General features: G+C 38.4%; 1 protein-coding gene across 10 annotated transcripts in view; it reads right to left on the reverse strand.

The window, feature by feature from the left end:
- The window catches only part of LOC138416346 (complement factor H-related protein 4-like), a 147,725-nt gene that overhangs the window by 21,970 nt on the left and 113,343 nt on the right, over positions 1–12,412 (reverse strand). For 5 of the 10 annotated variants that reach the window (XM_069545289.1, XM_069545294.1, XM_069545290.1 and 2 more), the window contains 2 exons: positions 11,553–11,729; positions 5,682–5,858 (listed from right to left, as the gene is read on the reverse strand). In XM_069545289.1, coding sequence (XP_069401390.1) covers positions 5,682–5,858; positions 11,553–11,729 — 354 coding nt within the window. Of the gene's footprint in view, positions 1–2,941; positions 3,039–5,681; positions 5,859–11,552; positions 11,730–12,412 lie in introns of all 10 variants that reach the window. The other 5 variants (XR_011247637.1, XR_011247635.1, XR_011247636.1 and 2 more) reach the window with 2 other exon arrangements.

The following is a 12,412-nucleotide window of genomic DNA, read 5'->3' on the forward strand; positions in this document are numbered from 1 at the left end:
CAGCTACATGGAAAAGAATGAAATTAGACTACTTTCTAACACCATTCACAAAGATAAACTCAAAATGGATGGAAAACACAGGCAGAGCACCCTATGTCATAAATCACAGCAAGATCCTCTATGACCCACCTCCTAGAGCAGTGGAATAAAAACAAAGATAATCAAGTAGGACGTAATTTAACTTAAAAGCTTCTCCACAGCAGAGGAAACTATGAATAAGGTGAAAAGACAATGTTCAGAATGGGACAAAATAATAGCAAATGAAACAACTGACAAAGGATTAACTTCCAAAAGATAGAAGCAACTCAGAAATCAATACCAAAAGAAAAGAAAAAAAAAAAACACAACTCAATCAGAAAGTGGGAAAAAGACCTAAACAGACATTTGTCTAAAGACCTAAAATGGCTAAGAAACACATGAATATATTTTCAATATCACTATTAGAAAACTGCAAATCAAAGTTACAATGAGATATCACTTCACACCAGTCAGGATGACCATCATCAAAATGTTTACAAACAATAAATACTGGAGAAGGTGTACAGAAAAGGGAACCCTCTTGCACTGTTAGTGGGAATGTAAACTGATATAGCCACTATAAAGAACAGTATGGAGAGTACTTACAAATTCAGGAGTAAAACCACTATATGATGCACCAACCCCACTCCTAGGTATATACCCTGAGGGAACCAAAATTGAAGAAGACACATGTACCCCAATGTTCACTGAAGTTCCATTTACAACAGCTAGGACATGGAAGCAACATAGATGTCCACAGATTAATAGATAAAGAAGCTATGCTACATACATACAGTGGAATATTACTCGGTCATAAAAAGGAATGCACTTGAGTCAGTCCTAAAGAGGAGGATGAACATATAGCCTAGTATACAGAGTGAAGTAAGTCAGAAAGAGAAAAACAAATATTGTATGCTAACACATATACATGGAATCTAGAGATATTGTACTGATAAACTTATTTGCACAGCAGCAATAGAGACACAGACACTGAGAACAGCCTTATGGACACGGCTGAAAGGGAGGAAGTAGAGGGTGGCATGTATGGAGAGGGTTAGCATGCAAACTTAAGCTACCATATGTAAACTAGAGAGTCAATGGGAATTTGCTGTATGACTCAGGGAACTCAAACCAGAGCTCAGGAACAACCTAGAAGGGTGGGATGGGCAGGGAAATGGGAGGGATGTTCATGTGGGAGGGGACATGGTAAATCTATGGCTGATTCTTATTGATGTTTTGTAGAACCCAACATAATACTGTAAAGTAAGTATACTTCAATTAAAAATAAATAGATATAAAAAAACAACCACAACCCCCCCCCCCGAAATTCCATATGCCAACGGACCCAGGAGGAGGCTCACTCATGCATGCATGAGGTAAAAGGCAGACAGATCTCTGTCTTGACTGTGATGCCTACAGTGGCTCATGAACCATCTCAGTTCCCTCTCAGCTCCACTCCAGGAATCCTGGAAAACCTATCTTAAAAATGCATGCATGGAGCTAAGTCCTTCTGTGAAACTCCAGGTATTGACAAGTGGACCTCTGTCTGCTTCATTCACACACCCTTCCACCCTGTGGCCAGATCCCTGTGGTTACAACTGACTCAAGAGAAGAGCAACCTTTGACAGACCACCAGTGAGCTTGCACATAAATTTGGCTTAATTCTGTGGCCGAGAACAAGAACACAAGATTAGTAGCACTGGAACATGTATATTATCATATGTGTAATGGATCACCAGTCTAGGTTTGATGCATGAGATAGGGTGCTCAGGGCTGGTGCACTGCAATATCCCTGAGGGATGGGATGGGGAGGGAGGTGGTAGGGGTGTTCAGAATGGGGAACACATGTACACCCATGGCTGATTCATGTCACTGTATGGCAAAAATCACTACAATATTGTAAAGTAATTAGCCTCCATTTAAAATAAAAATTTTTTTAAGTAAAAAGGAAAATTAAAAAAAGATGTAGTGCTACTTTGGGGGAAACAAAGGACAGGCTGTCAGTACCATTTCTGGTGCACTAATGTATCTAGACAAAACAAGAAGCACAGAAATTCTGACAAAACAGGGATGAGAAGTGTCAGCAGGTGCCACTATAGAAGATCTGAGATAGCTGCGGAGTCTCTAGCCAGGTTGGAGGAAGTTGTCTCTCACCCAAAGGAGACTGGAACTTTAATTAGAAAAACAGCACCGACAAACTTCAAGGAACATGAACTCAAAGTATCATGACACCAACAAAGTATAAAAATCTTCAGTATTCACATCCAATTGGTGATGTGTGATTTATCCTGTGAAGAATTCGAAATACCTTTTTAAAATAACTCGGTGTGCTATAGAAAATACAGTAAGATACTTGAACAAAAGCAGGAAAACAATAAACAAAAAGCAGGAAAACAATGGACAAAACAAGCAGTTTAATAAAAATGTACAAATCATTCAAAATCAGAAACTCTGGTGCTAAAGGTTCCAAGGATGAAATAAAATAATTCATTAAAGAGCATCAACGACAGAGTCAAAAAGGTAAAAGAATCTGTGAGATAGATGATATATCAAAGTTATCCTGTCCAGGGAGATTAAAAACAAAATTTAAAAGAAAAGAATGAAAAAGAACAAAGAAAGGCTACATGATCTATGCCACATTGAAAACAGAACCGATTTGCAAATTATTGAAGTTCCAGGAGGAGAAAGAAGATGAGGCAGAAAAAATATTTAAGGAGTAGTGTATGAAAACTTCCCAAGTCAAGGGTGATATTTGAATATCTAAGTTCAGGAAGCTTACAGGGACCAAACCAAACCAACTTTAAAAATCCTCTACAACACACATTCATAATAAAGTTGCAAAAATCAAAGAAAAATAGAGAAGCCTTCAAGCAGCATGAAGGAAAAACAAACAAGCTAGCAAAACAAAAACCTTGAAACTTACTAAGGAGCCTTCATTTGGATCTTAGCAAATCTCTCATCAGAAACCCACTAGGCCAGGAGACAGTGGGAGGATATATTCCAAGTGTTGGAAGAAAAATCTGCCAAAGAAGAATACTTGAAAATATCATTCAGAAAAGAAAAGAATATAAAGATTTCACCAGACCAACAAATATTGAGGAAATAGAACACAACTAGACCTTCCTTGTGGAGAAGGCAATGGCACCCCACTCCAGTACTCTTGCCTGGAAAATCCCATGGATGGAGGAGCCTGGTAGGCTGCAGTCCATGGGATTGCGAAGAGTCGGACACGACTGAGAGACTTCACTTTCACATTTCGCTTTCATGCATTGGAGAAGGACATGGCAACCCACTCCAGTGTTCTTGCCTGGAGAATCCCAGGGACGGGGGAGCCTGGAGGGCTGCCGTCTCTGGGGTGGCACAGAGTAGGACACGACTGAAGCGACTTAGCAGCAGCACCAACAGACCTTCCTTGAGGAGGACATGGCAACCCACTGCAGTACTTTTGCCTGGAGAAACCCATGGAGGGACGAGCCTAGCGGGCTGCTGCCCAAAGTGTCCCAAAGAGTCAGACACAGCTGAGGTAACTGAGTAGGCACACAGACCTTCCTTACTGAAACACTAAAAGGAATTTTTGAAGCTGAAAGAAAAGAATGCTAATTCATTCCATGAAATTACCTAGTACAGTGGTAAATTTAAGTGCACACTCACATTCAGAACACTGCCGTACCTTGATATGCAATGTTAAACACAACTATTTAAGAGTTAAAGTACAGAAATTAAAAATTAGTATATTTAAAATTATTTTTTAATTAAGTACACACTATAAAAAGAGGTAAATCATGACATCAAAAAGATAAAATGGAGAAGGGTAAAAGGAAGGAGATTAATATGTGGTTGATGTTCATATATTATCAGCATAAAATACACTGCTCTCTCTGTAAGGTGTTTTACGTATATCTCATGGTAAACAAAGCAAGAATCCATTCTAGATTCACAAATGGTAAAGAAAAGTTCATTAAGTGCATACTACTGTAACAAAAATCATGAATTCAAAGAGGCAAGCCATCAGAGGAAGTAAAGAATTAAGAAACTATAAAACATCTTGTAAAATAAAAAAATATTAATATATCCTTATCTATTAATAATTACTCTAAATATAAAGGATTGCATGTTTGCATGCTAAGTCACTACAGTTGTGTTTGACTGTTTTGAGACTCAATGGACTATAGCCCTCTAGGCTCCTCTATCCATGGGATTTCCCAGGCAAGAATACTGGAAGGGTCATCCCCATGCACCAGCCCCAAGCATGCTGCAGAAAGATGTTATGGGGAGGGAGGTGGGAGGGGGGTTCATGTTTGGGAATGCATGTAAGAATTAAAGATTTTAAAATTAAAAAAAAAAAAAAAGAATACTGGAAGGGGTTGCCATTTCCTTCTCCACCGTTTTCTTCTATCTCAATGAAATTCTTAAGCAATTACTTTGAATTACTTATCAGACAGATCATCCATATCTATTATTTCGGGTCAGTAACTGAAAAACTATTGTATTTCTCTGTTAACATTTTAGTCCTTTGATGTCTATGTCCCTTGAAGTCTCAAGTTGCTGTTTGCATTTAAAGAAGTGGTCACTCCCTCCAGTCTTTACAGACTGACCTGGGGAGGGAAGTATACTGTCACATTGCTAGGGATTTTGAGACTTCTCAGACATTGTTTAAGGAGATACCTGTCCCATCTACTCAATTCCTCCTAGGAGAGAATTCTGAAGCTCATATGCTTCTATCAAAACAGCAAAGACAGTCTCTGTGCCGACAGTTTCCTGGCTGTTTCCCTGGGGCAGTGCCAAATGCTCACATTCATATGGTTTCTCAAAAACCCAGGGGGACAGGATGGCTTCTAGATGTCCCACAGGCCATCTGCAAAGGTCTAGATGCCACCGTGGGGACCTACAGAGGGAGCTGGCCCTGGAGAGGGGATGTAGATGAGATGAGGGGCCCAGGAGTGAGCAGAACCACAAGCACAGTGTCTGCAATGGTTTGGGGCTCCCTGGTGTAGTCTCCACATGGTCAGTAGGACCTATGTTCCTTGAAGAATTCTAGCCCTGGATGCTGTGCTCCTGGGCTGTCCCCACCCCAGCCATGCAGGTGACCCCAGTGGTCTGGATAAGGGGAGAGAGAAGTGTGCTGGAAGGTGAGGATGCCACCCTTGCTTACATGCTCTTATTTTCCCCACAGGTAAAATCCTGTGCTGAGAGGTCTGTCTTGGCACTTAGCAGTGCCACCTCAGGGGCTAAACGAGGCTACTGCTCTAACCCTCAGTGAGGCATCCAGTCTTCAATCTTTGTGCTCTAGCAGCATGCTATCATTTCTCTGCTAGACTCCTGGACCCCCACAAAGATCCTCTTATTCACAAATGATGGTCAAAGTCTGCATTTATATCAGGAGAGACAGTGAGACTCCTGCCATCTTTCTGACCTTACTCTGTTATTACAGGTTTCCTCTTTGTGAATCTTTTCCTATTTTTTTGACTAATGTCTATCAATAGGCACATGTATTTTGTTATATACTTATCGAGGCGTCTATAGGTATACTCATAGACACTTGTAAACAAAATTAAATTGGTCTTTTGGCAAAACAAGAATTTGATATAAACTTTTTGAGTGGATAATACAGCTGAGTCTTAGAAAATTATGAACACCCTGGGATCTCAGCCCAGTTCACTCACTGACACGGATGCATCTAGGAGGAGGAGACCAGCCACTCTCTGTGCAATTCATTGTGTTCTGATCATTTTGAAGACTGTAGCCTTCATAGCAGCGAACTGTTACAGTTTCACCCTGTAAATATTTTTCTTCATGATGTGGGTTATGTCCATTTTCCAAATAATTGAAGATACATTGTCCTAAGGATCATAAAATTAATATGAAAGAAATACAGCATAAATTTGGGAAAATAGTGCATTAAAATTAATCTTATAGAATTTACATGAGAATAAATTAGTATTCAAATATATCACATAAGAATAAAAATGAAAGCTAGTACACGTTTGTTGGAAATGAAAATCAACATTCCATATTATTTATCCTTAGTTTATGATTAAAATATGTATTAATGATACAGATATTCTTGTAAAGCCTCTGTATCTCTCACAGGATTTACATGAAGAGCCTCTAATATGGAAAATCTATTGGATGTTTCTACTCATAGAACTCATCCCTTGGCCTTACTGTTGTTATACAACACTTAATTGTATTCACTTATATATCCTGTTTAAGTATGCTATAATTTTACAAAATACAGTTAGAAAAAAGAGAATTGTTACTTTAGTGGCAGGAAAGTAGTTGAGGACTAAACGAAGCAGCCCCAGAAAATACTGTGTTCAGTTGACCTGATGTTTTTCTATATGTGATGGTTTTAGGAAAGTCCACAACACCTTCCACACTCCTCTCTCCAAATATTAAAGCTTGAGTCCTCACTACTGAGTGTGCAGGACTTTAGTGACAATTTCTCATGATTACACATGACTGATGTGACAGTGTGACAAATTCAGACCTGCTGTGGAGGCTTCCTCCTCCCTGTCTGGGGTCACTGGCCCTGAAGAAAGCTAGCTGTCTCACGAGCTAGCTGCAGAGATGCCCAAGTGGTCAGGTGCTGAGGCCTCCCCCAAAAGCCAGGAGAGTGAGCCAACCTGGAAGCAAAGCCTCCAGCCCAGCTGAGCATCCAGGTGACAGCATCCCAGGCTATTACCAAGTTTCCACCCAAACAGAGTGACTCAGAATTAGCCAGCGAGGCCCTTTCCTCATTCTGAGCGACAGAAATTCTAAGAATATGGAGGTGTGTGGTCTTAAGCCAATATGTTTTTTAGAAAATTTGTTAATTAGGAGTATGTGTCTAATACAATGGCCATCTCAGTTGGTGCTAGTGGTAAAGAATGAACCCACCTGCCCATGCAGGAGATATAGTAGTACAGGCAGGTTCGATCCTTGGGTTTGAATAACCTGCTGGAGGAGGGCATGGCAACCTATTCCAGTATTCTTGCTTGGAAAATGCCATGGACTGAGAAGCCGGGTGGGCTACAGTCAATGGGGAGGCAGCACATGACTGAAGCGACTTAGCATGCAGGCATGGAGGCATGCAGGCATCTACTACAATAGGTGTTAGATAATGTGAATTTAATATAATGGCTCGGATCTGATATTGCAATTATTTTGCATGCTAAAACTTTCACAATTGCACCCATAAATTATGAAAAATAACTGCGTATAAATATTCAAACATTAGGCTTTAGGACCACTTTTAGAAAGAGTTCAGTTGTTAATGAGAAGACAAGTGTTGCATTGGAATGTCTGGTGAAGAGTTGTCAAAGTTTCACATTTCTCTTTCATGTTGTGTACTCCTTCTCCTCTTATTTAGAAATATGCCTGTAGACTTATCTATAATTGATTAACAGACCATCACTCATATACCTGGGAATCAGGAGAAACTGAATTAAATAACATATCTACCTGCTCCTGAGCATGAATAATGGTGATACAGCATTTCTTATAAGTGATCTGGGGCCCGAGCTACTATTTTTTATTGTTTTTAATTTGTGTGATTTTTTATTCATTATTTTCTTTTTTTAAGATTCTTTTTTTAAATTTATTTATTTTAATTGGAGGTTAATTACTTTACAATATTGTATTGGTTTTGCCATACATCAGCATGAATCCACCACAGGTATACTTTTAATTGTAACACTTAGGACTAGACAGGGAGCTTTATTGTGCTGTAAGTCTTATTCATGAAAAAAATTGCCAAATGGTCTAAAATAACATGCAACAAATTATGAGATGAATAATGCAGAGTGATGCATATTCTATTCACATCTTGAATTTCACAAGGTATCATAAAACTCAGTAGAGGTTTCATTTAAAAGAACTTGAAGACAAACGGATCATTAAAGAAAATGAAAGACAAAAACATCATAATGAAGAACTTATAAGCTTACTTTTTTGGAGTAAAATCTTTGTTTTTACTATTTACTTATATTAACACATCTATATAATTTATTTTTTTAATTTTTCAAATTTTAAAGTCTTTAATTCTTACATGTGTTCCCAAACATGAACCCCCCTCCCACCTCCCTCCCCATAACATCTCTCTGGGTCATCCCCATGCACCAGCCCCAAGCATGCTGCATCCTGCGTTAGACATAGACTGGCGATTCAATTCTTACATGATAGTATACATGTTAGAATGCCATTCTCCCAAATCATCCCACCCTCTCCCTCTCCCTCTGAGTCCAAAAGTCCGTTATACACATCTGTGTCTTTTTTCCTGTCTTGCATACAGGGTCGTCATTGCCATCTTCCTAAATTCCATATATATGTGTTAGTATACTGTATTGGTGTTTTTCTTTCTGGCTTACTTCACTCTGTGTAATCGGCTCCAGTTTCATTCATCTCACCAGAACTGATTCAAATGAATTCTTTTTAACGGCTGAGTAATACTCCATTGTGTATATGAACCACAGCTTTCTTATCCATTCATCTGCTGATAGGCATCTAGGTTGTTTCCATGTCCTGGCTATTATATAATTTAATTTTTTGTTTTTTTCATTAGTTTTTATTGGAATGTAGTTGTTTTACATTGTTGGGTTAGCTTCTGCTGTACATCAAAATGAATCAGTTCCATGAATATATATATATATATGCATAAATATATATCCCTTTTTTTTTTTATTTCCCTCCCATTTAAGTCACCAGACAGCATTGAGTGGAGGTCCCTATGATACACAGTAAGTTCTCATTAGTTATCTATTTTATTCAAAACAGCCAGGACATGGAATCAACTTAAATGTCCATGAGCAGAAGAATAGAATAGATTGAACTCAAGTCTCCTGCATCGCAGGCAGATTCTTTACCATCTGATCTTTTTAAAATAAGCCAATTGCTTTGCTGTCTCGGCTGCTGCAAAGGCGTGTGTCTCTGCTGCTGAATGGTTTCCAGGCTTTCTTTGCATAGACGTCTTCCTACATAAACTTGACCAGCAGTCCCTCCTACTTTCTAAGCACTTGGATTCTTTTGTTCTTAGAATACACTTATTGGAACAATATAATAGAAATATTTTTACCTTTTGGTTCATTATTTGCCTTAATTCATCTTTTTTTTTTTTTTCAACCTGGCATGAAAGCTCTTGAAAGACATACCACCTTCCTCCACTGTATTCTTCACAATTACTCTTAGGTAACTTCTGGCACATAGTAGGTGCTTGCTGACAACCTGAAAGTGAAATAACCTGGGCTCTGGACACTGTTGAACAAGCCTGGCTTGTTCCTCTAACAAGCTACCCCTGTGTGTCTATCTGAAATCTCTATCCTGAACCTCTTGTTCTCTGTCACAACCAAGCCTTTTCAGAGTTATGTCCGCAAGCTATATTGCATTTCTTATTAACAATTTATTTAGCAGATTCTAAGTACGTTTTTCCCTGTCTACAGCATCTTAAACTGTCTCTCTCACAATTAATGTTGGCACCATATTTTTAGTCTCTTAACCTGGCTTATTAACTGAATTAGAAGTATTCATTAGTATAACTATTCTAATGTAATTAGTTTACAAGTTCCTTGACTAAACTGTATGGCAGGCATTATGACAAGTGTATATGAATATTTTATTTTAATAGCTAAAAGATATTTTGAAATATTACAACATTTGTAAATATAAAATCTTTTTACAGATTTAGAGGAGTGAACAAAGTTTCAAATAGTTTGTTGCCCTTAGATTCATACTTAGCAAATGGTGGAATTGGATATAGAACCATTTCAGGCTGATTCCATAGGAATTACTATTAGTCAATTTATTATCCCTTGTTCTTAAATCATTTTCTTCCGTCCAATCTATGCAACATTCATTCTGACATGTTTTCTCCTAAATTCTCTGGGTCCTCCTTTCTTTCTGTCCACTTTGCCATCTATTCTTCTTCTGGCAGACACCTCAGTGTTGGAAGCTTCAGGACTCAGTCTTGAGCTTTCTTCTATTTTCATTCTACATTCTTTCTAATCTGATGTCATCATTTAGAGAGTGATAATCAGTCTATGGTTTTTCCAGTAGTCATGTATGGATGTGAGAGTTGGACTGTGAAGAAGGCTGAGCACCAACTAATTGATGCTTTTGAACTGTGGTGTTGGAGAAGACTCTTGAGAGTCCCTTGGACTGCAAGGAGATCCAACCAGTTCACTCTGAAGGAGATCAGCCCTGGGATTTCTTTGGAAGGAATGATGCTAAAGCTGAAACTCCAGTACGTTGGCCACCTCAAGCAAAGAGTTGACTCATTGGAAAAGACTCTGATGCTGGGAGGGATTGGGAGCAGGAGGAGAAGGGGACAGCAGAGGATGAGATGGCTGGATGGCATCACTAACTCGATGGATGTGAATCTGAGTGAACTCCGGGAGTTGGTGATGGACAGGGAGGCCTGGTGTGCTGCGATTCATGGGGTCGCAAAGAGTCGGACACGACTGAGGGACTGAACTGAACTGAACTGCATCTCATGTGTATATCTCCTGGTTAAACCTATGCATTCAGCACTACAGTTGATGTATCCTATGTTTATGGTCCCCATTGGCCCAACCACAATGTATTCAGGTCAAAGTTGGGATGCTCTTGCAAGAGTGTGCTTTCTCCTGCCAGTACCACGTACAAAGTCATTTCCATTTGCTTGCTTGCTTATGAGAAAATGGTATTCAAAACATGAGTCCTTTCAACTTTTGCTCTTTCTGACAATCAACATTTAGCAACTTTACATGCATTTATTACCAGCAAAATATATCCCAAATTTATTCTCTGCTCAGAATCACTTCAGTCAAGAATTTATCTAGTCCCAACACTTTTTCACCCCACATGGTTTCTTGAATCTTCTCTTGTCCATCATAAGCACAGCATACAGAAAAATCCACAAACAGCCTTCAAAACTCCAAATAAAATTATATCATTCCTTTTCTTAAAATTCCCTATGCGTTTTCATGAATCATAAAATCAATCAATGTTAATATGCCTTGATATAACCCTGCTCCTTTTTCCTTTGCCTCATATCAGCTTCAGCTCATAAAATTCTCTCTCATTCAGTAGAATACGCCCACCTTCATATTTTCCAAACATTATTTTGCTGCCAAAGTTTGCACATAACTCTTCCCTTGGCTTGAGACACTCAACATCCACTCAGCTTACCAGAGACTGAATCCCTATTTCCAACCCTGGAAAAAACACGTCTGATTGGCAAAATATAAGAGATCCATGTCATTGTCCTCAGAACTTGTCAAAGTCAGAAAATAAAATCACCTGTCAAAACCTACAGAATTTAACATTCAAGGTAGGAGGTATAAGCAGAAACTCAGGAGCAAATACTTGAGCAGGTTGCAAGACCCTGTCATTTTGATATTGAGTGAGTCATTGGACTTTAAAACTTCCCCTCCTTCCAGTTTACATTAAAGTAGGAGGAAGCATCATTCCTTAAAGATGATTCTAGATCAGTGTAATTTGGTAAAAATCAAACACTTCTGACAATTACTGTTAAATTTTGCTTATCTTGAAGGAAAGAACATCTGGAAAAGAGCACTTACCATAGCATGCAGCTTTATCGGACCAGCCATCTTGACCACATACTATGGAGCCTGTGGTGCGTCCATCTCGAGTCTCATACCCATCAAGACATTCGTAGTCCAGGCTGTCATTCAGCTTGAACCACGTGCCATCACTTTTGACTTTGGCCTTCTCAAATACTGGCCTGTCACAGGACTCTAAGGGATAATGGGATTGTGATTTCATTTCTAATATTATTTAGTGGGCAATTTGATTGAGTTTCATTGCAAGGGAAAAGGGCTTCACCAATTAGTATGTACTAATCATAAAATATTAGCCAAGAATGCCAGTGATATATCACTGTCCTGAAATAATACTCAAAGTGAAAACAGGTGCATTCCTATGCAACATTTTTCTCAGCACTTGATGTTCCTGAATTATTTACTTTAAGAACATGTTCCTCAGTTGCTATACTTATGCATTTTTTCCAATGCTAGTATTAAAATAAGCCATTACAGAAGCATTGTACTATTTTCATAACAGCATTTTCTGAATTAATATGCCAAATTAATCAGCAGTTGTGACATATTTGCCAGAGAAAACTTCATTGAAAAAAAGTAATTTTCAAAAGGCAAGTTAATTTTTTTAAAGATGCTATAAAATTTTTAAAATCCATATGATGATTTTCCTTTTCCAACTATATTTCTAATGGTTGTATATTCTTTTATACTCATCAAGGTTGAGTACAGACATAATTCTTCATTTATAGCTATTTACAAGAAAACATGTTAACAATTAATCTGTTTTCACTAACACCATAGACTGATGTTAATAGTTTAAATAATTTACTTCAAATTTTCATAATGTGTTAAAGCAAAATTATACTAGTAAAATATAATAG

This window comes from Ovis canadensis, chromosome 12 (assembly GCF_042477335.2).
Source record: "Ovis canadensis isolate MfBH-ARS-UI-01 breed Bighorn chromosome 12, ARS-UI_OviCan_v2, whole genome shotgun sequence".
NCBI classification, from domain to species: Eukaryota; Metazoa; Chordata; class Mammalia; order Artiodactyla; family Bovidae; genus Ovis; species Ovis canadensis.